The sequence below is a fragment of the Strigops habroptila genome, chromosome 9 (genome assembly GCF_004027225.2).
Source record: "Strigops habroptila isolate Jane chromosome 9, bStrHab1.2.pri, whole genome shotgun sequence".
In the NCBI taxonomy this organism is placed as follows: Eukaryota; Metazoa; Chordata; class Aves; order Psittaciformes; family Psittacidae; genus Strigops; species Strigops habroptila.
In genome coordinates, this window is record NC_044285.2 from 43,561,468 (window position 1) to 43,587,307 (window position 25,840).

At 44.1% G+C, this 25,840-nt stretch overlaps 1 protein-coding gene across 6 annotated transcripts in view; it reads left to right on the forward strand.

Moving 5' to 3' along the window:
- The first annotated feature begins 349 nt into the window (after window positions 1-349).
- Window positions 350-25,840, forward strand: part of LRCH2 (leucine rich repeats and calponin homology domain containing 2) — a 42,086-nt gene continuing 16,595 nt past the window's right edge. For 3 of the 6 annotated variants that reach the window (XM_030498421.1, XM_030498423.1, XM_030498422.1), the window contains exons 1-13: window positions 350-716; window positions 12,990-13,134; window positions 15,747-15,873; window positions 17,986-18,091; window positions 18,181-18,317; window positions 18,538-18,671; window positions 19,838-19,925; window positions 20,344-20,455; window positions 20,761-20,858; window positions 20,942-21,009; window positions 21,849-21,953; window positions 23,238-23,315; window positions 24,557-24,625. In XM_030498421.1, coding sequence (XP_030354281.1) covers window positions 440-716; window positions 12,990-13,134; window positions 15,747-15,873; window positions 17,986-18,091; window positions 18,181-18,317; window positions 18,538-18,671; window positions 19,838-19,925; window positions 20,344-20,455; window positions 20,761-20,858; window positions 20,942-21,009; window positions 21,849-21,953; window positions 23,238-23,315; window positions 24,557-24,625 — 1,544 coding nt within the window. In that variant the 5' untranslated portion in view covers window positions 350-439. The remainder of the gene's footprint in view (window positions 717-12,989; window positions 13,135-15,746; window positions 15,874-17,985; window positions 18,092-18,180; window positions 18,318-18,537; window positions 18,672-19,837; window positions 19,926-20,343; window positions 20,456-20,760; window positions 20,859-20,941; window positions 21,010-21,848; window positions 21,954-23,237; window positions 23,316-24,556; window positions 24,626-25,840) is intronic. The other 3 variants (XM_030498424.1, XM_030498426.1, XM_030498425.1) reach the window with 2 other exon arrangements.

The following is a 25,840-nucleotide window of genomic DNA, read 5'->3' on the forward strand; positions in this document are numbered from 1 at the left end:
ACACGGCGGCGGAGCGCCCCGGTCCGATCCCGCAGCGCCGGGGCCGGCGGGGACCCGCTCCCCCGCGCTCCCCTCAGCGCCCTCCGCTCCCCTCAGCGCCCCCGCGCGCCACAAGCCACCCCCCCAGCGGCGCTCGCACGGTCCCTCATTGGCCAGCACCGCCTAGGGGAACCACACCCCGTTGCCCCCTCCCGTCGCGGATTGGTCAGCGCTACCAAGGGAAGCTGTGAAGCCACGCCCCCTTCGCTCCTCGCCGCCGTGGATTGGTCAGCACGGCCGAGGGGCGCGCAGAAGCCACACCCCCTCCGGCAGCGGCCCTTCCGTCTCGCCCCCCCCGCCTGCCCCCTGCGGGCTCCGCGGCGCATGCGCAGTGCCGGCGCGGCGGCGGCGGGGCGGCCCCGGCTGTTGTTATTGTGGGGCTGGTCTGCGCCGCGCCAAGATGGCGGCCGGGCAGGGGGGCGGTGGTGGCGGCAACGGCGGCGGTAACAACAACAACGGCAATGGGGCGGGCGGGCTGGCCATCCCCGGGCACCTCACTCTGTCCTTCTCGGCCGGGCCGCACTGGGGAGCGGCCACTCTGCCGCAGCCGCACACGGTGCGCAGCCTCGACCGGGCCCTGGAGGAAGCGGGCAGCTCGGGCATCCTCTGCCTCAGCGGGAGGAAGCTGCGCGACTTCCCCGGCAGCGGCTACGACCTCAGCGATACCACGCAAGCAGGTGCGGGGCTCCGGCTGTGAGGGGCGGCTGGGCCTCCTGCCTGGGCGGCCGCGCTGCGAGGGTGATGCGGGGTGAATGGGGGGGCGTCCCCGCTGTGGTGGCAGTTGGGGGCGAGCAGTGGGAAGGGGGTGTCCTGTGTGGGGGTGCGGGGCCCTGGCGGTGGGGGGAGTGCAGCGGAGGGGTGTCCTGTGTTGGCACTTTGGCGGCCATAGGAGCTTGTCTGCTGTGGTGGCACTGGGGGGCAATGGGGAGGATGCAGGGGGATGATCCGCTATGATGGCATTTGGGGGGAGCGGGGGGTGGCACTTGGTGGCAGGGGGGAAGATGTATTGGGAGCGCTGGTGTGGTGGCAGTGGGGAGAAGCGCTAAGGAGCCCCCGCTGTGGTGGCAGTGGGGGTCTGGGAGTGTGTGTGGGGGCTGCTGGGGTGGCAATGGGAAGCAGCGGGGGTCCTCGCTGTGTGAGGGCAACGGGGGCTAGTGGAGAGGCTGCGCATTTGAGGGGGGGAATGGGACAGGACAATGAAGGAGCTCCCCTGCATGCAGGGGACTGAGGGTGCAGTGGTGGTTCGCTCCCCCTTTCCGTGCACTGGGAAGAGGGGGGGTGCTTCTGCTGTGTGTGGTTACGGGGGATGGGGGGAGCTGTGCACCGAGGGGACCTTGAGTGTGTGCAGAGGCAGGGGTGCGCCTGCGGAGGTGGGGTGCAAGGGGCGAGGGCGCCCCAGCAGCGTGTGTGTGCAAAGGCAGGGCTCTGCGAGGAGGGGGGCTCCCGCTGAACCCCGTCCGTGTGTGCACACAGGGGGGCGTTGTGCTGAGCGTGTGTGTGTGTGTGCCCCGGGAGCCTTATTGTGCTCCGTGTGGGAGCCTGTGCTCCATGGGAGCAGTGAGGAGGGGGGTTCCCGTGCTTGTGCATGGAGGGGAGGGTGATGCTTTGTGTGCGTGCAAGAGGTTGGGGGGGCAGGCACAGGGAACTGGGCATTGCGTTCTCAATGTCTGTACGTGTCATGAGGATGAGGACTTGCGATTCACACCGTGCCTGGAACAGGGTGTGCAAGATGAGGGGAGCTGGTTAATTCTCACTCTGGGAATGAGAGCTCCGTGATGCGGTTGGTTTGGACCGTCACGGGTGTCAGATCGCTTGCAGCGAAGCTTTATTGCCTAGGGTATTCCGCTCGGTCCTTCTTCCCTGCTCGGCAGGGAGATGGTTACAAGCGCGGGTGTGAGCGATGTGTGTGCATCCAGCAGTGTGCGGTCAGAGCTTAATGTATGCACCGTGTTGGTAAATGCTCAGGCACCCTGAGTGTGAGCCCGGATTTACCCAGGCTTGCAGGTGAAGTGAGCTTGGAGACATTTTTCTGTGCAGTTCTTAGAAAACAAAACTACATTTGCCATGGGAGTTCTGTTGTATTTTGGCTCATCTCTGATGTATGTACCTCCGGATTTATCTGCTGCTGGAGTAGCTGCTGAAAATGGATCATTTTGAGTAATGTGCTAGAACGAAATACTGATGAGGGCCTGGCATCTTTTGTTCACAAGTACCAGTGGCTTTCTGAAATATTGTTTGGGTGAATTAATTCTGTGGTGGTTTTTTGTTTTTGTTTTGTGGCTTTTCTTTCCCTGTGAGTTATGAATAGCTGGCTTATTGTTTTGAATATGAGACTGCCCATTGTGGTACCTTATCCATCTCTGACAATCCTGTACTCCTGGTCTATCAAACACTCATTCTCTTGCTCTTTGTTGTGGGCTACATTTGTGCACAGGGTTAAATAATGATGTACCCATCCTCTTGTGATGTATTAGGTTGTGTAGGGGGTGGAATTGGTGAAGGGCTGATCTTAAAATCCAATTTCTGTATCCAGTACCGAGCCTGCTAATGATTTGTGGGTTATTAGCTTTTTTTCCTGACACATGTGATGCATCCCTGTGTGCAATGCAGAACAGGGATAGGTGAAAGTGTGTTAGTTAATATTGTGCTTCCAATAGGAAATAAAATAAAAAGAGATTCCATTTTCTTGTAGTACATACTACATTTTCTTGTAGTAGCATACAAATGTATTTAGCAACATAGTAGGTCACTTCTGTGTATAAATATTCAATAACTAAAGCATTAAAAAAGAAGCACTGTATATAGGCAATTTATTATTAAAAAGACTTTCTGTATCCTGAAGCAGGTGCATCGAGGACCTATATTTTGTGTTTGCTTCTAATTATTCCTAATTTCATTTTGGGTTTTATTTTTTGTTGTTTTATTTTGACTCTCATCATGTTCGTGTAAAAGCTGTCTGCAGTGATCTTGTCTTTATCTTTTAGGGTGTAGTAGAGCCCAGTCACTACCATCAGGATTGAATTTTTCATGGTGAAAGATGGTGTGAAGGTGTTTCAGGGCAGTCTCTGACAGAAATAGCCATATTGCTGGCTGCTCTAAAAACATCTACTTGAAATAGGGGATGTACAAGTACCATCTTGTACCAATCCTGCTTTAATGCAGCGCTGGTTTGTGAATTAATCCTGTGAAATACAAATCTTAGATGTATTTCAAAATATGCTTGTAAACAAGAGATTTGTAGTCTCTGTTTTGACTTGTACTGTAGAATTCTGTTGATGAGCGGGTAAATGGCATTCTGCTGGTGAGTCACAGACATCCTTTACAGAGTAGCAGTGTGGCACAGAGCTCGATGGGATTAGCAGCTGCCTCAGAGGCAAGGCTCACTCACTCACTGGTGTTTTTGTAGCAGTTCTCATGGTTTCCCATGAAAACATACCCATGCATAAAGTTATAGATTTATGCCGAGGCAGGGGAGAAGGGGGCTGGGTCAAGAACCTTTGCTGTGTTTTGCTTTCTGTTCTAACGCTCTGAAATTCGGTTTCATGGGACTTGAAACAAACATTAAACCAACCTCTCCAACAAATCTGGATGTAAACGATTTCTTTTCCATATCCCAACCCTTTATGCAGTAGGATCTACAGTGTCACTGTCAATCCAGAATATTCTGCCTTAATGTCACTAAAACCAGCGTCAGAAAGAAAACCACTTCAGCTCCCAGTCAGGTTCAGGTCTGCATAGGCCAAAGCACAACTGCTGCCCATGTATGAAAAATGCCCTGGGATGTTTTTATTCAAGGTCTGTCCATGTTTCACATCTAATTGATGTAAGAGCTTCCCAGTCCATCAGCTCCAAATACTGGAGCGCATTTTTGGCACCTGAAATTATGTGACAAAAACTATTGTGCAGCTGAAAGCATCATGGTGGTATCTGGCTTTCAGCTCTGCCCTTCTTTGTCATATATTTCTTTTTTTAACAGTGAATTGTTACTGCAGCTCTTTGGTCCAAAAAAACCCCCTCATTTTATTCTTTGCCTGATTTCGCCTTCTGGCTGCTTCAGCTGCTGTGAAATGAACTTCTGTGGGGGAAAGAATGTAAAAAAAACCGCAGGTCATGGGATATGAAGAGGTGTATCAAGAGGTACATTGACTATTCCAATCATTTTATTAACGTGTGTAATGTTGCTCGTGCAGCGAGAAGCAAAATTACCCCCCCGGCAGTAAGTAATTGTGTATCTCGCATCGGTGTAATCACTGTCTGCTTAGCTGGAGAGTTGTGTGCTTTGTTCTCCTCCTTCCAGAGATAGGTTGCCACGCTGAACAAAGCCAACCTGTGCCTTTAGCAATTTCCCCTCTGGTTTTGTGAGTGCTCCTTAAAGCACGAATTCAGTCAATATGAGAGGTATGGGACTGACAGCTCAAGAAGCAATTTCTTTGCTCTGGATACATACAGTGGTGCCATCAAGCTTGTTTGCGAGTTTGGCACAGCAAACTGGAGTCCCAGTTTTTAACTCAGAGGAAACCTCCAGGCAATTACAAGTAGTTGAATGATTGCCTGTAAATATATTAACTTTGAAATGGCTCCTCTCTGCCACCTGCTACCTTCTTATGTAGCTGAGGAGGAGCACCAGTGTATTCCCGATCTGACTTGAGGATGAGCCCCCTGTCTTGGCCAGTAACAAGCTCAGCACCCCAGGCAGAGTTCCCACATGGTGATTCCTGCCTGTATCTGCTGAGGGGATGGGATGGAAGAGGCACGTTCAAGATGCGTGTATCTTGTTGTACAAGAGACCATTGCCTAGCAATTCTTCTGTGACATCGATGTTTTTACATTGTATTTCTGGCTCTTGTAAAGTATAGAGTCATTCCTGTGATTGTGGATTAAACCCAACAAAATCTACAGCTTAAAACAGAGTGTGAATTGCATGAAAATGAATTTATACTACTTCTGTCTTTAGAATGTATACTTCCAAACCAATTAACTTTATTCAGACAGGGAAATATATTTTTGTTGGTGGTACTAATGTTCATTAAAGTCTTGGCAGGTAACTGAATAGCAATACCAAATCCAATTTTCAGCTTAAGAAAATAACGTTCATATAGGGTGTATGTCCTAAATCTAGATTACATTCTGGAAATCAAACATGTTGAAAACCATGTGGTTCTTAGTACTGACTGCTTCAGATTTGAACAGAAAGAGAAACTGAGATTATATGGGGGTTTTGGGGGGGGAGAGGGCAGTGTTTATGCTCAGAAATGAATCTGATGCAAAATCTAAGGGAAGATGAGTTGTGTCTGTTGCTTGAGGCTTTCTTGCAAAGGCCAGTATTAAGGACACCTGGTGTTACAGGCAACTTGGGAAAAGTCTCAGTTCAGGGAGCTGAAGTTAAACCACCTGATGATTACTTTGCCTGCTTAAAAGGTCTGTGTTAGGAAGAGTACCACTAATATCTAATAATCCTTAAAAACATTTAAAATTCCATGCTGTAACATTCTCCTACAAGAAATGTGCAATGTGTAGTTTGACTTTTTGTATTCTCCACCCATCAAAACTAAATTTGCTATCACATTGACTATTTCTGTGCTGTGGAATATAAAAAACTTAAGCTCTGCAATAGTTCTGCTTTTGGTGGATCTAAAGAGCTTTTTGTGATACATCTTATTATTTGAGGGGGGACAAATGCATTCAGATCATGAATGGCATTGCAAAGCTTTGTGTGAGATAAGAAGTGGACTAGCCTTTGCTTTTTAAGACTATTTTGTTTGTGAAGAGCATCTTCTTCTTGGACTTGTGGAGCTGCTTCGGAGCTGATTCAAATTAGAGATTAATTTTACTGCCAAGGCTGGTGTTTAATGCTGAAACGTGTCTTTAGCACAGAAGTAACTGCATCGGGACAGAAGGCTGGAATTCTACTTCAAATACAAAGGTACTTGCTGGATCTTTTTTGTGGTAGAAGTTCTACATGTCCGTGTGGAGAGATTTCTGATCCTCTGCTTTACTGTGGCTGTCCCAACAGCCTGATTCTCATCATTCATCCAGCTAACCTGGGGCTATTTGCTGCTTGCTGGGAGAATCTGCTGCCAGGTCTAATCCAGAGAAGGCAGAGAGAGCGCTTTAGATGGGGAGGGTGGGTGGAAATGAAATAAAAGTCTCCTTGTCTGTTACAGAACCGAAATGTCTTTTTCCTTGGCAGACGTGATTGATTGTCACTAATGTGTTCCCAAGGCTTGAAGGCACCTTGCATCTCGGGCCTGTTCATAGGCTGCTGACCAGCAGATGTAACCGCACAATGAGCAAATCCCTGACCATCTGTGTACTAAACCAAACATCTACTTCAGTTTGTCACTTCACCACTGGTTCAGTAGGTGGAACCAATATGTAGTGGACAAGAACTTGATATATTAGAGACTGACTTAGAACTGAAAGGTTTATGGAAGTACCTGCAGTAATGAGTGTTATTACATACTGATTTCTAAGCTAATAGAAGTGGCTGCAGCCATTCTGAATGCTGCCAGGAGGCCTGGCATGAGCGGGACAGTCAGCGGGAGGCACCAGCAAAGAAGAACAGATGCTGAAGTTGAGCAGAGGCCTTTGTGTCTCAGGAGAACGTGCTGTAGCTGTTGCTAGACCCTGTTCACACTGTGGACATGGACTGTTCATGTACCCATTTTCTCTAGGGGATTTTTCTGCCTCACTCTTCCTTCTCCTGCCTTGTTTTTCAGCATTCTTTGTCTTCCAGCAGTCTAGCTTACTTTCAGGATGTTCCTGCTTAGGTTATCCAGTGTCAAGCAATTTTATCCACGCAAAAGATAAGTCTCAGAGTAACACTGGTTGCAGTTGACTTGGTTTAGCCTTTCGTCTCTCCCTTGTCTCTGTTTAGATTGTAAGCGCTTCAGGATAAAGGCCTTGGATGTGTATAACTGAGCATACAGAGACTAACAGAAGCAGCTTCGGCTTTTGTGCACACTTTAGGTAATTCTTATCAAACCCAGCCTTTGCTTCATATTTGAGTGATGATTCCTTTCCCTTCCATTACTTTTCTGTGAAAGAGAAAAATGTTTTTTGTAGTGTTACAAACATACCTGAATGAGAGATGTGCAGGCTGGGAACGTCCTCCTGAGGGCTGAACTAGAAGTTGCTCATGGTATGGCCATGCACACTGTGCTAATGTAACATAAGATAGGACAGGAGCTAATGAACTTACACAGCCACTGAGGAATGACTTGTTGAGCCAGTCATGAACAATAGCGACATTCCAAGAGATTGGAAGGGTCTTTTTCTACTTAGCTTTGAGTTTCTGTGACTTTCTGCAGCCCTGGTTGTTGTTCATCTGCAGTAGGTGAGAGATTCCCTCCTCTGCATGTGTTAAAGCCATATAACAACATTGCAGGGCTCTGGAAGCTGACCCCAGCATGCCAGGGGGCCGTGGTGGGTGCAGTGGAGGTGAAGGGCTGGACTGCTTTGGCAAGCTGACCTATTCTTAGCTTTGGGTTTGTACTTTTCTCTCTGTGCTGTACTGGAATCTCCATTCCTGGCAGAAGGTGGTCAACTCATGGCCATAGGAGCTTAAAGAATTAGACTTTTATAGTTTGACTTTGGTTGGTTTGGTTTTTGAGGAAAATCTCATTATATTTCATGAGTGCATCTTTGCTTCATGGTTAATCTTAAATACTTGGCAGCCTGGATTAACTTTCCTTCCTCCTGCTCAGGGAGACAGGGAAATGCATACATTTACCGGCCCATTCCTTTCAATTATGTTGACATTTCAGCATCTGCAGTATCTTTGTGCAACATAACTTAATTTCATAGATCTTATATTCTGTCTCTTGTACCACAGCATTCAAAGAACAAATAATGTCCATACTTTACCATGGAAGGTTGTGAGGTTAAATGTGTTTGAAGTTTAATGTCTGTCCTTACTTGTGGGTGAAGGTGATACACGAGCAAAGCCTTAGGCTTGTCTCCAGTGACTGATACTGCTCTTGGAACTCCATCAGGCAGAAGGCGTATCTCTTTATAGGACCCTTCTCAAGGAGGAAGACTTGGCTTTCTGTTTGAGGTGGGAGAAGAAGAGAGACAGGATATTTGTTTAACAGAATAGTTGGTAGGATGTGGTCATAGGTGGGTTTGAAGCGTTACACTAAGAACGTTTCCTGCCTGTATTTCTGTACCATCGGCCTGTCAAGGGATTAATAGTCACTGTGTGAAATACAGTTAAATGAGGGGTTTTGTTTAATGCTGTTATTGTTCAATATAAATTTTAACCATCACAGGACTTGAATTATAAGGTGACTGAGTGTTTTGTGGCCATGCAAAACTTCTGTCTCCTGGAATTACCATATGCAGCTGCTTCTGCAATGTTTGAGGCCAGTTTTCTTTTCTTCTCCAGAATCATCTGCCATACTAATAAGATCTTACCCATGTTCTGTGTGTTGATCTTAGATTTGTCTTTAGTTTGGCTAATAGTGAATCTTTGGGATCAGGTCTGAACACTTAATGTTGTACATTCATCGACTTCAGTAGGACCGATTAGATAGTTATTGTTGTGCTTAGATGGTTTTTGGCTTAGACTCAGCTAAATCATTGCTGGCTAGGAAAATCTGTATGTGTTACAAGGTAGGAGGGCAGCTCTGGGGTTTGGGGGCGATGTTGGAAATGCTTTGAGCAAGCAAAACCCCAACACCAATATAGTGGATCAGCATATTTTAATGAAAACCAGTATAAACATCAAGATGAAGTTCAAGTGTAAACTTCCCAACTAAGCCTTGCATTTGAAATTCAGCACGTGTGACTGTAAAACTGATTGTACTGGATTGAACAAAAGGCCGGTCTGTGCTAGCAGCATGGCTCTAACAGTAAGCAGCGAGGAGTGCTCATGGAGAAGTGCAAAACCAAGGCAAACACAACGTTAATGCTATTTGAGTACCTTACTGCATGCTGCTGTAACCTGACAGCTTGAGCTTTTTGGTTTTCCCTTTGATCATGCTTTAAATTTATACAAGATACCTTCTCCCTTCTAGCGCTTCCCCTCCAATCTGACTGACTTCCTAATTTTTTGCCTTTTGAACATTTAGTATGTTGTCTTTTAATCATTTTCTCACAGTCAGTAGAGACTTTATCCTTTCTGTTAAAAGGAAACTAAGCTGCAACCAACTTCTTCATAGTTCTGTAGTTCCCCTCTTAAATTTAACCTCAGTAATGGTGTACTTCTCCCTTTTACTGTTTCTGCAGAGATAGTGACTTGGAATACCCTGTGATTCATGAGCAGGCATGGATAGTGTCTTCTATTTAGTCTTCACAGAACACCCCCAGTTTAGAGTTTTCCAGTCTAAACTGGTTAAGCAAAGAATTCCTATAATCTCACTTCTAGAGGAGTTGTCATCTTATATCATCTGCAGTTCTGAATTTAGCAGCTTCCCTCTGCTGCTTCAGTCCGTTAACCCTTGCTGGGCCATTCTCACTTCAAGTGCCAGCAACGTGCTTCCATCTTGACTGAGATGAAGTCTCTCCTGTTTATAGAGGGGTGCTGCATTCCAGAAGCTTCCTCCTTTCTTCCTACGGTGTTTGCTCAGTCATACATGGGATTCTTAGTCTTCAAAAGGTACCCCACTTGCATAAGCTGCACATCCACGTTTTATTTAGCATAACAGATGAACTCATACATTTTTTTGCTTGTGGCGAGAATATTTCTGGTGTAGAAATAATATTCCAGTTTCAATAAAGAATAGAATTACTTGTTTTCAAAAAGCTGTAAGTACATCTGATATATAAATGTTATGGCAAACTATACACACTTGAATCTTTATCCTCAGAAAGAGCTGAGCCCCTGGGGCTACTCTGATACTGTATTGCAATGAGGGAATGAAAAATTGCTTGGAAGAGAAGTCATACTCTCCCAACTCTTTATTTACCTTTTTCATTTTATTATTGACAGAGAATGGGTATCATTTCCTGGTTTAATAGGATTGCTGGATTTCATAATGGAAAAGTGGAATCCTTGCCCACAGTGGCTGAAGACATTACTTTCAGGGAAGTGTTTTCAGCAGTAACACAGACCATTTCCACCATATTTGTATATTCTAATGTGAAACTGTCTGGGGTTTGTGCGAGGGGACATGAAGGGACTGGAGCCAGACTGTGCTAATGTGATTTGTGTCAGGCCAGGCTGGAAACCTCAACTGGTTTTGCAGTGCCTTGGAGTACTGGAGTCTTGGTCCGCTCCTTGTCCAGAGCAGAGCGCTGCTGCACTCTGTGGTTGTCTGGCCATCTTTGGGGTTTATTTCTGCAAAAGCAATGGCAAAGCTCTTTTTCAGTGTGTGTCTTTCCAAGAAGTGTGGTTGGGGTATGGCTGGGTACACATGCAGCAGGATTTTCGTGGTGCTCTTGAGTCTTTTAGTTCAGATGCAACCTACAGCACCGCTCTTTGGATCAGTGGCAGCAGGGTGGGATCCTCTCACTTGTGTTTTGGGGACTGGATCTCTGCAATAGCCTGCAGTTACCTTTCCAGCTGCTGATAAAATCAGGAAGAGCCTTAGAGCTGATTGCTTCAGAAGAGGATTGTATCAAAGGCTGTGTGTTCATTATGTGGTGGTGGCTGGAGAACTGTGCCAGCGGTAGAACCACGTGCATCTTCCCTGCATGCAGTTATCCCGCTCTGCCCAATGGTAGACTAAGAGAGCCTTTGTTTAACCTAAAAAGGGGATTGCAGGAAATTGTCCCATGTGAAAGCTGACATTTTTCTTTGTCGTTTTGAAAATTGCTATGGTGGGAAAGGGAGAACAAACCTCACCCATCGTGACAACTTTCTCAGTGTCTGCTAAGTTCTTTAAAAAGCTTTTTGCTTTTAGTTGGGATGTTCAGTGTCAGAGAGCTTTATTCCGGTTTTCATTCAGTTCACTAAGAATGCCAGTCCTGCAGCCTAGATCTTTCCCTTTTTGCCTCTTGTATGAGAGTTTGCAGAATTCAGCATCAGCAGTGGCTGCCCTGGTCTAAAGGAAAGATTTGGGATGATTTAGCTTGAGAAGTGCCACTCGTAGCTGGTTTGTCAGTTCCACTTCAGGCTGCTGAGCTCTCTTTGAGCCTGGTGGTGACTTTGAGCCACTTTTTCAGCCACTTTCTAGACTGTTGTTTTAGTCTAGTGTGTCACAGAATCCCAGACTGGTTTGTGTTGGAAGGGAGCTTAAAGCTCATCCAGTTCCAACCCCTGCCATGGGCAGGGACCCCTTCCACTAGAGCAGGTTGCTCCAAGCCCCTGTGTCCAACCTGGCCTTGAACACTGCCAGGGATGGGGCAGCCACAGCTTCTCTGGGCACCCTGTGCCAGCGCCTCAGCACCCTCACAGGGAAGAGCTTCTGCCTCAGAGCTCATCTCAGTCTCCCCTCTGGCAGGTTAAAGCCATTCCCCTTGTCCTGTCCCTACAGGCTCTTGTCCAAAGCCCCTCTCCAGGTTTCCTGGAGCCCCTTTAGGCGCTGGAGCTGCTCTAAGGTGTCCCCTTCAGGAGCCTTCTCTTCTCCGGGCTGCCCCAGCCCAGCTCTCTCAGCCTGGCTCCAGAGCAGAGCTGCTCCAGCCCTCGCAGCAGCTCCGGGGCCTCCTCTGGCCTCGCTCCAGCAGCTCCACGTCCCTCTTGTGCTGCTGCCCCAGAGCTGGATCAGGACTGCAGGGGGGTCTCCCCAGAGCGCAGCAGAGGGGCAGGATCCCCTCCCTGAGCTGCTGCTCACGCTCTGGGGGTGCAGCCCAGCACACGGGGGGGTTCTGGGCTCAAGTGCACTCTGATAGGTTATGGTGAGCAGTGGAGACTAAACGATATAGTTGTTCCCATGATAATGTAATAGAAGTTAAGCAGGCAGACACTCGTTTCATGCGCGTGTTAAAAACTGAGAGCTAAAGCCTGAAATAGCAAGGGGTCTGTCTTGCTTCTCTTTTAAAAGAGTTTGTTCAGCGTTTCTGAGAAACCACATCCTTTTGAAATATCTTGGGCTGGGAACAAGAGTTGCGTTCAAAAAAGCAGACAGTCCATCTTGAGTAGGTATCTCCTTCTTCCAAGATAGTTTCATGGACTTGTTATGACACAGGTTTTGGTAGTTAACTGACAATTTCCAGGCTTCTTGGGTTATATCATACTTGAATTTTCCAGTTGTTTTAAAGATTTCATGTAGTCAGAAACGCTGTGGGTTTGTGGCATGCTGGCTTTCAGATCTTCTGCGTGCATGTTTGCACAAGGCAGTCATGCATTGTCAAACTAGCTCTAGTTCAAGTGTTATGTTTCCATTGTCAGTGATGCCTCTTCTTTCCCCTCTTAGGCCAGGCTAAACTGTGTCCTTACTTTTATAAGTAGATGCACTCAGCGTTGGGTTTTGTGACTTTATTCTCCTTCTAGCCAACTTGTAAGTGTGTAACTAGAAAATGTCTCAGTGCTGTGCTTGCAATAAAGACAAGTTGCAGTTCTTAAGCAAATAAATATGTAAGGGTTTTTTGCAAACTTGGCTTTAGCATTGCAGATATTTTATACAATGAGATTAAAGTGTAATGTAGCTGCCAAACAGGAAAAATCACGTTTCCTGGCTTGTACCTGGACTTACTGTTGTGCCCAGAATCGGAGGGGAAAAATGCTGAACAGTTGCACAGAACAAAGACCGCTAGAAGAGGGACTTCATCACTGATACGCAGTTGCATTTTAAATGTTCTTAGTGATGTAGGGGGTAATATATTTTTGACTGCCTGTCATTTTCCCTGTTTTCCGTTATAATTGCATGTCAAACAATAGTCTTTGAGTATTTTAAGGCCTTTCTTGTGTATTAATTATATGCAGTAGCATCTGGTCAAACTGAATTATTTTACACTTCTTGCAACACCTTAATTTTTAGGAGCGTGACGAGAATAACGGAGGGTACTTTTATCTCCTCTTCCTGCAGGGACGTTTTTGACTAACCAGGATTATTTTCTTTTGCTTCTAGATCTTTCAAAGAACCGATTCACTGAAATCCCTCCTGATGTCTGGCTGTTTGCACCACTGGAAACTTTGAATTTGTATCACAACTGCATCAAATCCATTCCAGAATCTATTAAAAACCTGCAAATGCTTACCTACCTTAACATTAGGTGAGTAACGCTGCTTAGTTTTGCACTTTGTGTAACTTATCTCATTGGAGAGGTGGCATTCAACTTATTGAGGGCCCTTGTGCTCTCAGTTTTGCTCAGATAGATAAATACTTGCTGTTGCTTGCCTTGTCTTTGGTAGTTTTTGGGCAAGCAACTGTTGCTTCCTTTGACTGCATTAGGAAATCTCAGTCAGTAAGTGATGGTAGCTGAGGATAAGGAGAATTTATGCAGTTTTCTTTGGTTTTAATGTTATGCAGACAGACAGTGTTTAGGAAGTAGCTGTAACAATGTGCTGCTCTCAGGAGGGTGGATATCTCTGGCCAGAAGGCCCTCCTCATATTGCACATTATTTACATCTATTGCTGCTCTTAAACTTGGAAAACATATGGTTGGATCTTCTCAGAAGAACAGAAGATGAATATGAGCTCTTGAAGGAGAAGGAATCTGGAAGAACCCTCCCAAAAAGAGCAGAGACCCTGCTGTCTGCAATAGTCCATGTTTCTTGCATTGGCTGTATCAAGTCCTAGATAGTCCTGTCAGCTGAGAGCTACTGAACATGCGAGGTTTGGTTCCAGAACTGATTTTTGGGGGGGGAAAAAAAAAAGCAAAACCAAAACTTGTGAATAGATTCTGGAAAAGAAAAATGCAAAAAGCAAAATGCAAACACAGGCAAACAAGAAAAAAATCCTAGAATCCTGGAATCCCAGGTCGGGAGGGACCTCAGGGGTTGTGTGGGCAACTTTCCTTGGCAAAGCATGACCTTGACTAGATGGCCCAGCACCCTCTGCAGCCGGATCTTAACAGTGGGGTTAAAAACCAACTGTGTCTTGAAACCTGCAGTATCAGTACATACAGTGATTGGAGAATCACAGTCTGTTCTGTGACCATTCTAAAGAGAATAACGATATGATAAAACTAGAATGTTTTCTGAAGGAAATTGGAGCCAGCTTTCTTTACAGAGCGGCAACAGTCCAGTTCTCTTTAGATGGTGCTGAATGCAGTTCTCACAGAAATAGAGCAGCAAGCAGTTCTGACTGCGTGTTGCAGGGTCCAGGAGTCAACTCTTCCAGTCATCATCTGCCACACCGTGCTTTGTCTCCAGTTGCGTGCTCATGTCTCAGGCCTGTTTTTGCAGTGCATGGATGTGTGGACTGGAGGAGTTGAAGAACAGGCTAAAATCCTGCCTTATGAGTTGAAATATATTGTTCCAGAAGAAAACCACATGATCTCAAAATCTAATTTTGGATTCAGATGACTGAAGAAGTGTATTGTGCAATGCATAGTCAAGCAGGCAGCTCTTTAAAAACCAACCCCCCTGAACCAGCAAAAGCCCAGAGGAAGCTGAAGCAACGCAGAGAATGACTGTTCCATTGCCTCCATTTCATAATCAATCATGAAAAAGTTTATAGGTTTGCTTCTCATACTCTCTAACCAAAAAAGCCTGTCATATCTGCCTGAAATACAATGTACAAAGAGACTTGCCACATACCTACACCCAGAACTTGTTTGCATTGTTCACTTAGAATGAACAGAATAAATACAGAGCTCTACCCGGCTTCCAATTACTTTCTTTTGATGCTGTTAAACTTGCAGCACTTCTTTGAAGCTGAAACATTGCAAGACATGAATTTATTTTTGTTGGCTTTGCAGCTCTCTAAGCTGTAGTCATGGAGAAGAATAATGTAAAAAGCTTTTACATATAAAAACAGGGCTCTGAAAAATATAAACCAGTACATCTTTGGGGGGTTTCTTAATATAGTGTGAACGCAGATGTCAGCACTTGGATGGGGGGTTTTATGGCTTTTTTCTCTTCAAACTAGAACTGACTCTCCACAGTTCTACTTAAAGCAACAGTGTTTACTGATTTATTTATTTACTTTTATGTCTGAAAGGAATGGCTTTCATACCACACCTGGACAAGCTGGTTTTCCAATGGCTTTTTTAAGTGTCCAAGTAGCTTATTAGAAGAATTGTCTGTATTTCTGGCAGTGGCAGTCTGCAGTTGGTAGTTTTTCCAGTCTGGATGTAAATCAGAGTGTCAGTAAGTGTATATTTCTTGTGTGCAAAGCAGACATATGTACATGCAGGTGGAAAATGACACATGGATTTTATTTGTATTGAAACTGACCTTTCAGACTATTGCTCGAGCAAAGTAATAAATAGATGTTGAGGGCTTTTTGTGGTGGCTTGAGAGTGATGTGACCACATGGCCGGAGAAGCAGTGGCCTTGTCTTGGGTTCTGGTTTGCTGAGAACATAACTTTATATTGGTAGAGTGTTGGATCAGGTGCTCCTTCTGAAGGTATGGGAAAGCAGCGTAACAGCAGACATCAAACATTATTCCTTTTAACACATTTCTCTGTACATTTTAGTGTTGGATTCAGTTCTAGTACATATTCAGCAAGATGAGGACCTAAAATTCACATATCTGAGAGAGGTTTTATCTGGTAAGGAATTCATGATGGAGGTTGTAGCTTAAAGTTAAATGAAATTGAATAGGGGGAGAATATCTTGTGACTAGGAGGAAAGTTGTACGATGAGCGTTTCAGACTCCACATCATGCATACAGAGATTCTAACCTAGCCTTGTGTCTTCATTTTTCTTACTTTCAAGTCGAAATCTTTTATCAACGTTGCCAAAATACCTGTTTGATCTTCCCCTGAAAGTTCTGGTTGTCAGTAACAACAAGCTGGTCTCCATTCCAGAAGAAATTGGAAAGTTAAGAGATCTCATGGAGTTGGTAAGTACAATTGTGAACCATTGTGCTGAGTAACCTTAAATGAGAAGCAGTTTGTTCACCTTGTAATAAAAGATAAATTAATAATCTTGTAAATACAGAACTTCAACATTTAAATTCAGTTCCTGCTTTTTCTTAGTGTTGGAGCTGAAATTCCAGGTGTACTGTGCTGTAGGGTTTCAAAAATGGGGTTAAACACAAACCAGTATGTTGGGTTCACTAAGTGAGAGAATCTGAAGCACAGTTTTACTGGAGTCCCTCACTTGTATGTTAAAAAGGGTGGATTTTCCTGTTTACCTTCTTTAGAGTAATCATCATTCTATTCATTTTTGGTATGTTATCAGGAATCTTCTTTCCAGCTGCAGAGTTCATCTCCCTTCGCTCTGTACTCTTACACAAGTTATGCCATTCAGTCATTGCTGTCATGGTCCTGGTTTTTTGTCGTGTCCCATCCCCCTTCTGCTGTTCCTTTATGTTGGTTGGGGTGACTAGAAGGATGTGTGATATTCACAGTTTAGGTGTCTGTACAAACTGATTTTATCCTATGACATACTAAATTTGTGCTTTGTCCTCCATTACTTTCTCTATATTTCTTCCTATTCTGGGCTTTTCTGATCGTTACTTTGTGTTAAGCTCATGTTTTGGAGAACTCTGCACAATTATTCACCAACCTGGTGCTTGCACTGTGCCTGATTTCGTATTTATGTGTACTTCTTTGGTCATTACAAGCAGTCTCCATCCTGTTTCTGGGGTAACTGTGTATGCCCTGGAGATTTCATTTAACATGACCTAATTTACAAGCAGTATCAGATATTATCATAGAACCACAGTCTGATTTGTGTTGGAAGGGACCTTAAAGCTCATCCAGTTCCAACCCCCTGCCACGGGCAGGGACACCTTCCACTAGAGCAGGTTGCTCCGAGCCCCTGTGTCCAACCTGGCCTTGAACACTGCCAGGGATGGGGCAGCCACAGCTTCTCTGGGAAAAGTCTGTGCCAGCGCCTCAGCACCTTCTTTGTGCTTCCTCCACTGTCAGAGGATTTCAAGGGACCAATGCTAGTTTTAAAGGAAGTAAATGTTTTCAGAATGCAGTGGTGGTATTTTTGGCTTATTTTCCAGAATTGTCAAACCTAGAATTTGTGTTTGATGACACAGATTAAAGGCCTACTAGAGAGTTTCATTCCAGGACCTGTTTTATACCTGTTTAGAACATGAGTAATATACACTTTAAAAGGTGACATCTAAGCTATGTGCTAGAAAGATGCTTTAAGGGAGGGAATCCCATCTGAAACTTTGACCTGGACAGAGAAGCAGTTGATCCCAAGCCCCTGGACTTTGCGACATCCACCTATGTGCAGATACCATGGTTGCCAAAAGCAGGTGAGCAGTGCCTGAGCTGAAGCCCTGGGAGCATGTAGTGGAGGAGGAGGCTAGATTAGGGCCTGGCTTCTAGGTACTGGCTCAGCTTGCCTTAAAATCATCTCTACCATTGTTATCTTGTCTAGGAAGCTAGCCTCTGAAGCAAATTTCATTGAATGGAAAATAAAAAGAGGTTAGAGATGGTCTTACATCACTGTGACTGTTGACTCAGTCTGGACTACATAAATAGATGTTAAATTAGGCTCAGAAATAGCTGTAGTCTGTGTTCATTTGGTGCAGCTCTGTCACCATCTAGTGCTTGTCAGATAGTTGGTGAGCCTGCTGTTGCTCTTTGTCAATCTTCAGTCGCACGGGTTGGTTCAAGGTGTTTTCAGGAAAAAGAATCTTCACAGGAGGAGCACAATGCAAACCATCTGCCAGCTGTGGCACAGGGAGCTCTTCACTGGCATGGGAGCTGCACCAGGAACTCCGGAATCCTGGGCTACAGCTTTAATCTCAAGACCAGACTTTCATCACTCACTGGTTTAACTGTTTGAATTGGGTTCTTGAAACTTGAATGACTAAATACTGAAGACCGACAATATGTGTTGTGGTACTACTTTCCCTTTGTGGAACAAACAAGAAAGATATAAGATCTGGGGGCTTTACAGTATGCTTTGTAGTAGTTTTAATAACAGTTTTCCTTTGTTTAATTTCATTTAAGATGTTGTGTTAATTTATTACTGTCTTTCTCAGGATATTAGCTGCAATGAGCTGCAGGTTCTTCCCCAGCAGATAGGAAAACTGCAGTCACTTAGAGAATTAAACATAAGAAGAAATAATCTCCATATGTTGCCAGATGGTAAGCTGCTCCTCTTCATTTCTTTGATGTAGGTAAATTAGTGTTAAGAAGGTATCTGATTGTGTTTCTGTTTGTCTCCCCCAATGCAGAATTAGGAGACCTTCCCTTGGTAAAGCTGGATTTTTCTTGTAATAAAATTACAGAAATCCCAATTTGTTACAGAAAGTTACGGCACTTACAAGTTATAGTTTTGGATAACAATCCAATGCAGATACCACCAGCACAGGTTAGTATTAAAGCATTCAAGCTCAGAAATTTGCAGTAGGAGCTTAAGAAAGAAGAAGCTGTTCTAAGTTAGAGCAATCAGGTTTTCATTTTTTTAGCTTTATTTCTCCCTGTGGGATGTTGTGGGTACAAAGTCAGTGTAGGACGTATTTGCTGGGGTGCAGTTTCAAAGACATGCTGTATAATTAACATCTCTTTCTTGTTCGTTTGTTTCCCAACAGATCTGTTTAAAGGGTAAAGTACATATATTTAAATTCCTCAGCATCCAGGCGTGCCTCAGAATAGATAAAAAACCAGATTCTTTGGATCTTCCATCATTAGGTAAACGAATCCCCTCCCAGCCACTGACAGACAGGTGAGTGGTGCTGTGTTTGTTTTATTTCACTGCAGCATTTGCTATGGAGTGATCTGTTTATTACAGATAATAGCTGTAATTTCAGTACTTCAACTCTTCTTTATTTAGGAGTCATAGTATTTATCCATATGTGGATAAATTCCATATGTGTTACTGGAAGCTTTATTGGCTTGTCTGAATTGCTCTGAAATTTGCTAAAGTACTTGCTGAAGACTTGCAATCAGAACAAAGGTGTATTTTCCATTTATTGGTTGGAAATCTCAGCTCTTTATTTCCCAAACAGATTATGGCAAAACCAGATGAGAAGTTCTCATGAATGTTCTGAATATAGAGTTAGTGTGGTGGATGGAAAGTCTGCCTCCCACATATATATATATTAAGGGAAACGGGCTTAAACGTCAGTGAAATACCATGGATTTTTTTTATTGGATTAGATGATGTCAAAAAGTTAGGAATGTTTTGTTTGCCTTCTGTGTTGAGTACATCTTGGGTAGTGCAGTGGGTGTGCCCTTGGGTTCTCTGTCAGTTTGGTTTGCTGTTGGAAACCATAGGGAACAACACTTTGCTTTCACATGACATTTTAAGAAAATAGGCAACTTGTGCCTCTCTGTGTTCAAAGCTGAAGGAAAGATGGAAGTTGTGAAGAAGGCCTACACAGAACCATCTGAACCATCAGAGTCGGTCCATGGTCTTGATCTTGGGCAACTGCGCCATAGGGAATTAGTCCATAGTGTCTGTACATGGCTTCTGAATCATAGAATCCCAGCCTGGTTTGTGTTGGAAGGGACCTTAAAGCTCATCCAGTTCCAACCCCTGCCCTGGGCAGGGACACCTTCCACTAGAGCAGGTTGCTCCAAGCCCCTGTGTCCAACCTGGCCTTGAACACTGCCAGGGATGGGGCAGCCACAGCTTCTCTGGGCACCCTGTGCCAGCGCCTCAGCACCCTCACAGGGAAGAGCTTCTGCCTCAGAGCTCATCTCAGTCTCCCCTCTGGCAGGTTTAAAGCCATTCGCTTTTATTCTCTGCTCATGGGGCATTGTGCAAAAATTGTATTGGCTGCAGTCCATGAGTACAGAGAACATTGTTATTAAAGGATATCTATTTTCTTTTGAACTACAGTGTCTTTCATTCTTTGGGTTTATGTGTGGTTTTTTTTCTTCATGTAGCATGGAGGACTTTTATCCCAATAAAAATCATGGACCAGACTCTGGCATCGGCAGCGATAATGGGGATAAAAGGTTGTCCACAACAGAAGTGAGTGGTTTTTAATATTGAATTTGTGTAATTTTGGCTGGTTTGTTTCCTCTCTTTCTCCTCCCTTTGCATAACAAGGGTCAAAGTAGTTGGAGCCTGTAGGTAAGACAGTACCCAAGGATTTTCCTTAGTCCACTGAGCAGGGCTGGGCTGGACCTCTTTGTTCAAAGTACTGTGTTTCAGTATTAGATTATGTACTGAATAGTTGTCTGTCACTCCCTAAACTATGATTCTTTTAAAGCCCCTTCCCACCTCCTCCCAAAAAAGCCACCCACAAAGACACCTCACCTGACTTGTTCATCCTGGGAGCTCTGACTCCTGGTGGGGTCAGTTGCACTAGAATTGGTGAGTTCTTAGCAAATGATGTAATGTTGGCATTTATTTGTAAGATCTGTATTAAATGTGACTGTCTTTGCAGCCATCGGATGATGATACAATCAGCCTCCACTCCCAGGTATCGGAATCAACGAGGGAACAGACATTAAAGAATGATAATCATGTAATGGGAAGTAAACTCGATACACAGAAAGGTAATATCTGTTGTACATCTGTCAGTTTAGATAACAGAAATACTTCTGTTTTGGTAATGTAATACAAGAACATTGCACCAAAGGATAGGATCACGTGTTGGCGCCGTGTTTTCATCCGTCCAGAAAACAATGTAATAATCACAGAGACAAGGCCAGAAAGAAAGAAAGATTATTTCTAGCTGAAGGAGACAGGATTTCATTGTTTTATCTGACCTTCTTCATGAGTGATTATGTCTCTGAGGAATAAAAGTTGGTTGAGAGAGCTGTTTAATATCATCTTTCCATTCTTCATCAATCCTCACTAGACCAGGAGGTGTACGACTACATTGATCCCAATGCCGAAGAGGGAGCTGTTCCTGAGCAAGGAGATGTACACACTGGACCACTGCTGTCTTATATCAAGGTAGCATAGTGTGACGAGAAACACTGTTCAGTAGCCTTGCTTTTCTTTGAATTCAAGTCATTTTTTTTTTCATTCTGTGCAAGGAACGGGGAAAACAGCCTGAGAAATCTCAGAAAATAGAACAGAATGAGGACTGGGGTGATGAGAAAAGGTAAATCTTCTTGATCTTCTTTGGGGAAGCTTTTACTGGCAGTGGGGGGTGAGGGTGGTTTTGGTTTTTGTTTTTGTTTGGGCCAAGAGTATCCTGGGGTGCATCGGGAGTGTGGCAGCAGGTCGAGGAAGCTGATCCTCCCCCTCTACTGACCCTGTTGAGGCCACATCTGGAGTCCTGTGTCCAGTTCTGGGCTCCTCGGTACAAGAAAGACCAGCAGCTACTGGAGAGGGCCCAGGGGAGGGCCACAAGGATGCTCCGGGGTCTGGAGCATCTCTGTTATGAGGAGAGACTGCAAGAGCTGGGCCTGTTGAGTCTAGAGGAGAGCAGCCTGAGAGGGGATCTCATCAATGCAGATCAGTATCTCAAAGGCCACGGGGACGGTGCCAGACTCTTCTCAGTGGTGCCCAGCGCAAGGACAAGGAGCAATGGCCGTAGACTAAAACACAAGTTTCACCTCAACATGAGGAAGATTTTCTTTCCGTTGTGGGTGGCAGAGCCCTGGCACAGGCTGCTCAGGGGGGTTGTGGAGTCTCCCTCTCTGGAGACATCCCAAACCCACCTGAACAAGTTCCTGTGTAACCTGCTCTGGGTGGCCCTTCCTTGGCAGGGGGGTTGGACCTGATGTTCTCCAGAGGGCACTTCCAACCTCATGGTTCTGTGATTCTGTTTTAAGCTCGTTGCATCTGGTGGAAAGGAATCTCATAGAGAACACAGAGTGCTCCTTCTTGGACAGAAAATAAGCTTACAGGAAGTGGTTCTAAGTTGTCCAATAATGCAGCCATTTCTGAGTCTGGCTTTAGTGAAGTCAGGCAAGTCACTGATGTTTCATGTTTCAGACTGCAGAAAGAACAGCTGCTGGCTGAAGATGATGATGAACTCAAAGAAGTGACTGACTTGAGAAAAATAGCAGCTCAGTTACTGCAGCAAGAACAAAAACACAGGTATTCCAGTATTAGGGTACCTTGTGGTACAATGAATTTATTCTTTAACCTGCCTTAGACCCAAAAGCTCTGGACACCTCATCATTTTGAGAACTGTTTTGCCCAGCTCTTACAGTGGTAGATGCTTTCAAGATATCTGTCCTGTGTTTCTTGTCGTAAACCTGTTGTCTAGAGAAGCAGGGATATACCTCCTATGGAGAGGAAGAGATGAATGTGAAAGTCTCTTGATTTCCTGGTTTGATGTGTGTACATTTCTCATACCTTCTTTTTTCTTCCAAAGCAGTGTATTAAGTAGGCATGGTTAATGCTCACCTAAGCAGATTATTGTTAAAATGACTTTGTCCAGGGGAGGAGGTTCTGTACTGCTGGTTTTCTTGGGCAGTAGTTGAAATGCACATGAAGCCTTTAGAGAGGTTTATATCCTGATACTGTGAATTGCACAGCTTTAAAAATTATGTGAGTTAATAATAACAGCAGGGGGATAAAATAGGTTTTACTTATAACTCCATGCAGTGTATTTAAGAATCGGTTGTTCACATTGGGAAGGGAAAAATAAGAATGAAATCTTAATATGTTCTTATTACCAAGAAGTATTGCAAAAAAGACTAAGAATGCCAAATTTTCTCAATTTCTCAATCAAAAGAGAAAAAGTGTGTTTTCTTCTGTTAGGTTTTATATGATGGTTATTTATATTGCACGTGTTTGATTAGTTTTACTATTTCCTGGTTATCTAATAATTTGAAATACCAACCCACTCCTCTTCTGAAGAACTGCAGCTTAACTTTTACTCATCGTAGTTGTATCGTAATGCAGTGATCTTGCTAATAGTTCTGCTTTGCTCTTGAATTATTCAGACGTGCAGTCTTAAGTTTTACTTCTCTGTTTAGCATTCATGTTTGAAGTTTGCTTATGTGTCTCTAAGTACATTAGGGCAAAATCAGCTGTGCTACAAAACTGATCGCTGATTCTGCATCCCTGGCTTTGTGAATTTGTAACTTCTTGCCGCAAACAGCAATAAGAATAACGCTTTGAATTTAGTGAAGCTACTTCTGTGCGTGTGGAAAATGTGTTCAGTCTGAGTAAACAGAAGTGAGCATCATGAAATAACTTCTTACTAATCCTGTTTCTGTCCGTTCAGTGTGGTTTGGTTTGGTTTGCTTTTAATATTATGCAGTCTCTTTTCTTTTTGCTTGCTCTGCTAATGACTTCCCTGTCCTCTCCCGTCAACCTGTCCCGCTTCCTTCTTCCGTCTGTGGCTTTGGTGTACATGAACTGTGAATACAGACGAAGGCCATTAAGCTATAGAACTTCATTCAGTGAAAAGCTCTTCCAGAGGACAAGGGCGGCAGGACGTGCATCAAGGTATAAAGTGTTTGTAGAGCTTCAGGTTGCCACAGTTAAAATGGCCACAAAAGGAGCAGTTTTGGCCATTTCTTGAACAAAACCAGAATAAAGGGGTTGGTTAAGTTAGCCTGAGGTATTTTGCTATCAAAAATAGATGGCAATGCATTTATTATTCTTTGAGCTGAAATACTATGTAAGGATAATATTTAATTAGGCAGCTCTCCAAAGAACATTTAAGTAAGTCCAAACCTAGAAGCAAAATTTCCTGTACCTTTGGCATGCTTCCTCTTCAGCTTTTCGGTTTTTTTAACATACAGTACCTCGAGTCTGGACCCTCAGGCAAAAGTGTTTGGGGTTATTTATGTATTATTCCTTATTTTGATTGAATAGATTCTGGTTTAAAAGTGTAAATATACTTTGATCACAGTTCTGCGCATGAAGTCAGTGTCAACGTGTAATATTGCCTCCAAGAATTCAGAATTATTCAGTCTAGTTTCTGTTCAACATGACACTTACTTGAAACCATTTAACTGTAAGTGACACTGAGTGGTTTTGTTGTCTTTAACACTTTAAACACCTATAATAATAACTCATAATCTTCTTCATGTGTGTTCTTCAGTTGTTCTGAATCTATATGTGAGTTTAGGCTTTTTTTCACTGTTAACCATTTAGAAACATGGAATTTCCGTTGGTTCATTTCTGTATTAGACTTTTCACTTAGTTCTTAGCATGTGTTTCTCCATTTTCCACCTCCTTTTTCCCTGCATTTCCTTTGCACTTGCAGTGTTTCTTACTCTGCTACCTTCTTACCTGCTCCTGTTGACTGACTTCTTGTGCTCAGTCTGTGTATGGTTTCTTGTCTGCTTTAGGTTAATGATCTTCTGTCATCCGACTTTGGTGAACAGTGGGGCCTTTTGTGTTGAAGGCAGCATAACTTTATACAGGTGTGAGACCACCTCAACTAGTATGTAGTTAGAGAGGAAAAGAAGAGGTTTTGGTTTGAATTATCAAGTTTTACTTAACATTCAGAACTTGAAATATTTCAAGAACTGGAAGCAATGTTGTTTATTTCAGTGGAAGCAGGATTGGGCTTGGATTTCATGTGGACACACAGTCTAATGTCATGGAAAATACCTCCTTTATCTTCAAAACTATTTTTCGCAGGACATGTTATGCAGTGAAAGTAAACGGTTTTTTTTCTTAGAATACATGTAAATTACAAAGCTGTTGGATAAATGTCTCTCTCTCTTTCTTTCCAGGCTTCTAAATCATTCAGTTTCAGTAAGCACAAGGAACAGGCCAAAGCAGCCAGTGGAATCTGAAAAATGGTACTGATACACTTAAATGTATCACAGCTTTCGGGAGTTGATCAGTTTTTGTATTTACTCTGTGTCACTGCTGCCATCTTCTGTCATAGCTCAAGCAGAAGCTGCACAAATAATCTGGTTCGGAGCTTCTTGCTTCCAGGTTAGAAAAAATAGTAGTAAAATCCTGTTCTTTGGAGCCTTTAGGAGAGCTGGTGTAATCCATAACCTAATTATGGGTCTGATTGTGGCAGTGATTCAGATGACTAAAACATCAGTGGATGAATCTTTAGACATGCAGTTCCAGTCCAGAAGGTCATAGCTCCCCTAGGCAACAGTCCTGTGCAGGTGGTTAGACCCTGTGTCACACAAAGTGGCACTGTAGCTGCGCTCAGGCATCTGCACTTTCCTCCCTGGCAGTCATTTTGTGCTCTTCAGAGCTGTTGGACAAGTTGCTGGGAGTTCAAAGCCTTCACTGCCCATGGAGGATGTGTCAGGAATCCACGCTCTGCAGGAGATGTACTTCTGTGCTCTTTCTTTGAATTAACAGAAACCCACCACCACAAACCAACCACAAACAGAAATACCCAGGGCCTTCTCTTTGGGCGCTTAGGAATTCACCGCTTCCCGTTTCTGTGTACATGGGTGAGAGAACTTAGCAAGTTTTCAGCCCTCCCTCCCTTAAGGAATCCTGGATGAGTTCTTTTAATCAGTTTGGTCTAGAAATAATCTATTTTATTTTCTAAGCTGAAGAGGGAGCATTTACTGGCAGCCTCCTGTGAGAGCTCCATTTGAATGGTGGCTTTTGTGATTTTTGCCAGCCCCACAGTCTTCTGAAATGGATACCTTCAGCAGAATCTCTTTAACTGCTTGTGTCCAGACCCCTGTCTGGCTGTGAATCTTGGAGACAAAAGCCATAATGTTGCTAGAGAGCACTGCAGGTGGTAACAGCTCTCTGCAGCACAGGTTCACATGAGGAAAGCTTTTACTGGAACAGAAAAGGACACAGTGCAGATAGTTCAGTGTGATACATCCTATTTTGGCTGTCATCTCTCATCTGTGTCTGGTTTTAGAGAGCCCGCTGCGTACATGGCTGGTGGTTAGATGAACCATGCTGCAACTATTATTCCTTTGCATGTGGAACTTGGCAGTCCTTTACTCCTTAACATACAGCTTCTGTTCTTTGGGATGCTGTCACCTATTGTAATGTACAGCTGTGTTAGGCCTTCATGTCACAGG